This window comes from Fulmarus glacialis, unplaced genomic scaffold (assembly GCF_000690835.1).
Source record: "Fulmarus glacialis isolate BGI_N327 unplaced genomic scaffold, ASM69083v1 Scaffold33193, whole genome shotgun sequence".
Classification (NCBI taxonomy): domain Eukaryota; kingdom Metazoa; phylum Chordata; class Aves; order Procellariiformes; family Procellariidae; genus Fulmarus; species Fulmarus glacialis.
In genome coordinates this window covers 148-4,221 of record NW_009201534.1, presented here as the reverse complement: position 1 = coordinate 4,221, position 4,074 = coordinate 148, and the positions used below count along the sequence as shown (strand labels likewise).

The window sequence follows — 4,074 nt, the reverse complement described above, 5'->3', positions numbered from 1 at the left end:
GGGGAGGGGCGGGGCGGGGGGAGAGGGAAAAAAAAGCCTAACCAACCTTCCTTCTGCTGCTTTCCACCTGACTGCTGTGCAGGGGCAGGAGTCTGAGCCTTCATCTGCTCTTTTTTCAGTAACTCTTCCTGCTTCTGCCTCTTTTCCTCTTCATCTCTCCTTTTTTCTTCCACAGCTGCAGCGATTTCTTGCTGCATGCTGGATATCAACCCTCGCATCTCCTGCAGCGCTCGTTCAGTGTTGGCCACATCTGCTGGAGTAGGGAAACCTCTCTGTCAAGAAACAGAGGAGGTAACATAACATCAATCTTTTGTTCCACTATCTGTAGACCAATGGCAAGAGCAAGGAGCCTTTGAAGCATTAGCCTTCAGATAATCTGGGAGCCAACTACACATTTTATCCTCTTTGGTGAAAATATCTTTTTGTCCTTTACTTGTACATAACATTGGTCATAACATTCGTAAATAATGTTAGTCCATGACTAGATCTCACAAGATCTTGGACAACAAAAATTAATAACACAATCTGACAAGTATAAGGGAACCCCAATGCAAAGCCTAGACAGCTTCCTCTGCAGAAAGGCACCTGTGACAAGCTGGAACAGAGAATTAGCCTTATTACAGTGTTTTATTTTTCAAGGTTTGTATCCCACCTTTACATAGAGAAAAAAATTTTACATAGAGAAAAAAATTTTCAAGGAAACCTAGTTACTGCAAAAAGGCTTATGAGTATAGGAGAATCATAATGTGTTCAGTATTTACAACTTACGAACCACTCCGCTTCCACGGTTGTCTCAAAAAGGAACTTTACACCATCGAGAGTTTACAGTATTTTCATACTGAATCTTTCCTGTAGAAATCCTCATGCATTTTCATCAGCCATTTTCGAGAAAACAGCTAAAGTGCCGTAGAACAGAATTCTTCTTTTATATTAGATGCTTTATAGGACCAATATCTAAAAAACATTTCTGTGACATCTTATTTAACGGCCTCATAACAAGCTGCCTTTGAAGACAACTACAGGAAGCTTTATGAAGGAATGACAACCAAAGTTAAGAACAACTCTGGAGCCTCTACCTCACTTGTGGTGCGGATGAGTCCTGACACCAGCCCGCAGATCTGGTTGCCACGATTACTGTATGCAGAAAGATCGATTCTTGGCAAGTCTTTGTGCCTATAATTGGGATCAATCTGCTGGTTAAGCTGCAGCACTTCCTCCTGGATGGAATAAAGGCGACGCAATCTTTCCTGGCCCTCTTCCTTACGCAAACGCTCCAGCTCTTCCTGACGCTGCCTCTGCTGCTCTGCCTCGCGCAGTTTCAGGTTTAATACCTGGGGAGAAAAAGACAAGAGAGACACAAAATACTTAAATAACTCCAGCTTTACAGGTCCTTCCTGGTCTGATGACTCTAGCTTTACAGGTCCTTCCTGCTCCTACAACACACGTGCCTTTACTGCACTTCCACAACAACGCAGCAGGTGTCTAGGACAGCACCAGAAAACACATTCTCGCTCCAGGGGTGCCATGTAAATACAAATAAATCAATTGGTCTTTCCAGTTCCCACCAAGTACTCACGGTCTTTTATGAAAGACAACTCTAAAAAGTCTCAGACCTTTGCTCTGTGTCGGTGTTCTTCCTTCAATTTCTCTTGCTGTCCCTGAGCCTCCTTTGAGCTACAATACACATAAAGACACAAAAACTGTATTCAAGACATGCACAAGACAAAATACAAACAAACATACAGCAAGTTACTTTTAAAATAAGCCAAGCTAAAGGAACTTTAACTGTCAGAAATATAGTCTTTTTCTAACCATTGAAACCTCAACAGTAGCCAGAGATCTACTCTAGAAGACAAACAGTAACAGGATAGTTAATGTAAAAAAAGCAGCAGGTGGGATTTTCAAGCACAAGTGACTAGCATAGAATCGTCAAGCACAAGAACTAATCCTCACTTTGATTAAATGCTACAATATTTTAAGGATACCAGAGCTCATCTCACCTCTTCTCCATTACTTCTTGCAAATCTTGGAATTCCTGATGCTGCTTTAGCTCCTTCAGTTCATCGAAGCGCTTCAGTTGTTCACTTGCCAGGTCGTACACTGCCCTCACCATCTGCTCTTGCTGCTCCTGCCGTTGCCTTAGCCCCTCCTGCAGATTGCAGAGGTGCCAGAAGCACCGCAATGTAGTAATCACCGGAATTTGGACAGAAGAAAATACAGATTAAATTGTCCAAAGTGGGCTAACATTTAGGATAACTTACTGTCCTGCTACTTTTACCAGAGCATTGTTACATCTGGTTACGGACCTCTCCTGTGACTCACATATACCCTCAACTTTTTTTTTTACCTTTCCTTTCAACCTGTACATCTCTTCATACATCCGAATGCAGCCTTCAACTTCTGTAACTTTAGATGGCAGAACTTCTTGATCCATTTCCACCAGACTAAGATCATCATTTCCCTGCGTGGTCAGCATATAAACAAAATCAGTGACTGAGTATAGTATCAGCAACTCATGGGGGAAACCAGGTAAATCAAGTCTCCTAAACTGCACATTATTTCTAGAGAAACAGACAAAGGAGTCAACCAATGCACAACTTTTTAGCGTAGTTACATACTGCAGTAGTGTAGCCTCGCCATTTTGAGTATCCTCCAGCACCTATATGAGGTTGGGATAATTACTTTTCCCAGGCACTAGAATTGGGAGCAGAGATACCAAGAGCCTGTAGGACATTCACGAAGGCTAACTGTCACCTAGAAAGGCTTGACAGACTCCCCACCTTCTCTTAATATTCAGTGAAAATGTTACACTGGAAGAAGTCAAGACAGGTTTATACTTTGAATCATTCTTCAGGAGGAGTCTTCAGACTCCCTCTTAAAACTTTTATCAGATCTTGCTGCTTCATTAAGATGTTTTCCTCACAATGTATTTCTTAAGTCTACATGGGGCCAAGATGATGCAAAACTCTGCTGCTCAGTATCATTGCTATGTGGTGAAGTCATCATCTAATGCATAGCAACGGACATTTGTTTTCTTTTCAGGTGCTTCATCAACTTCATTACCTCCACAACCCAACTGCTCACTGCCCAGCTTCCTGCCCTTTTGCCTTGGAAAGGAGAGCCGTAATACATGTAAGTCATTCAAAGACTCCAGAGAACCCAAAGGGGTTACTCATGGACTCTTACAACAATTCTGTGACCTTATCCCTCCCAATGGATGAATCCGTGTAACTACACAGCTCCAACTAAGTTTTCCTTAGTTACGGTGAAAAAGGGAGTTTGCTTTTGGCCTACTGTGAAACATTATTCTATGAAAATTTTCGTAATACCAATTTTATCATCACCTGTTTATCCCACAAAAAGCAGAAACTAAGCACGTTTTTCCCCACAAACGAACAGAGCACAAACCAACCTTTATCAGACAATTTATGGCAGCAAGTTAGCACATTTTTTCCTCACAGCTGCTCACATACGGATTATAATCAGAGAGCTACCTTTGTTTCACTTGGCTCTGTAGATGAAAGTGGTGAAGAGCCCTGGTGGCTTGCAGACGTGATCTTCTCCAGAGAAGATGGCTGGTTTGTGAGGGGAGCGGATTCTTTAGGTGTTGAAGTTCTGGAGGGTGCGATTTCTTGGGCTGATTGCCCAATCACTCTGTCTAGGACCCAGCCAGAATAAGGGGACAGCACAACAGGAGACATGCATCCTTCCAAGACATCCTAGAGAGAAAACATTTTCTGTAAACATAGAATCATACCAAGAAAGCGATGACATGTTAACAAACACACACTGAAAACATTCACACATGCCAGCAAGTGCCGTATAACCGCAGCTCAGTATCCCATTTACCCTTTCCTTCTGCTGTCTTTTCAACACTTTTTCCGGGCTCCCCTACTTTTGCAGGACAGCAGGGCCGCCACGCTTGAACCTTCTCCTGTAACACCTCCTCCTCCTCCCCAAACCCTGCACCACTTAGCCAGAACGAAGGAGCCAGGACCCGACCTGCTGAGGGGCCCAGAACGAAGGAGCGAGGCCCCGCCCTGCTGGAAGGGGAGTAGAGGGGCCCAGCCGCTG

At 43.4% G+C, this 4,074-nt stretch overlaps 1 protein-coding gene across 1 annotated transcript; it reads right to left on the bottom strand.

Annotated features, from left to right (window-relative positions):
* Positions 1 to 46: 46 nt before the first annotated feature.
* On the bottom strand, positions 47 to 3,719 carry LOC104074020 (nucleoporin GLE1-like; the record flags this gene model as incomplete). The annotated part of the gene is made up of 6 exons (XM_009573985.1): positions 47 to 272; positions 1,077 to 1,331; positions 1,614 to 1,674; positions 2,001 to 2,149; positions 2,348 to 2,461; positions 3,495 to 3,719. Coding segments are annotated over 6 exons (1,030 nt in total), but the record flags the coding sequence as incomplete, so codon positions are not given.
* Positions 3,720 to 4,074: the final 355 nt, after the last annotated feature.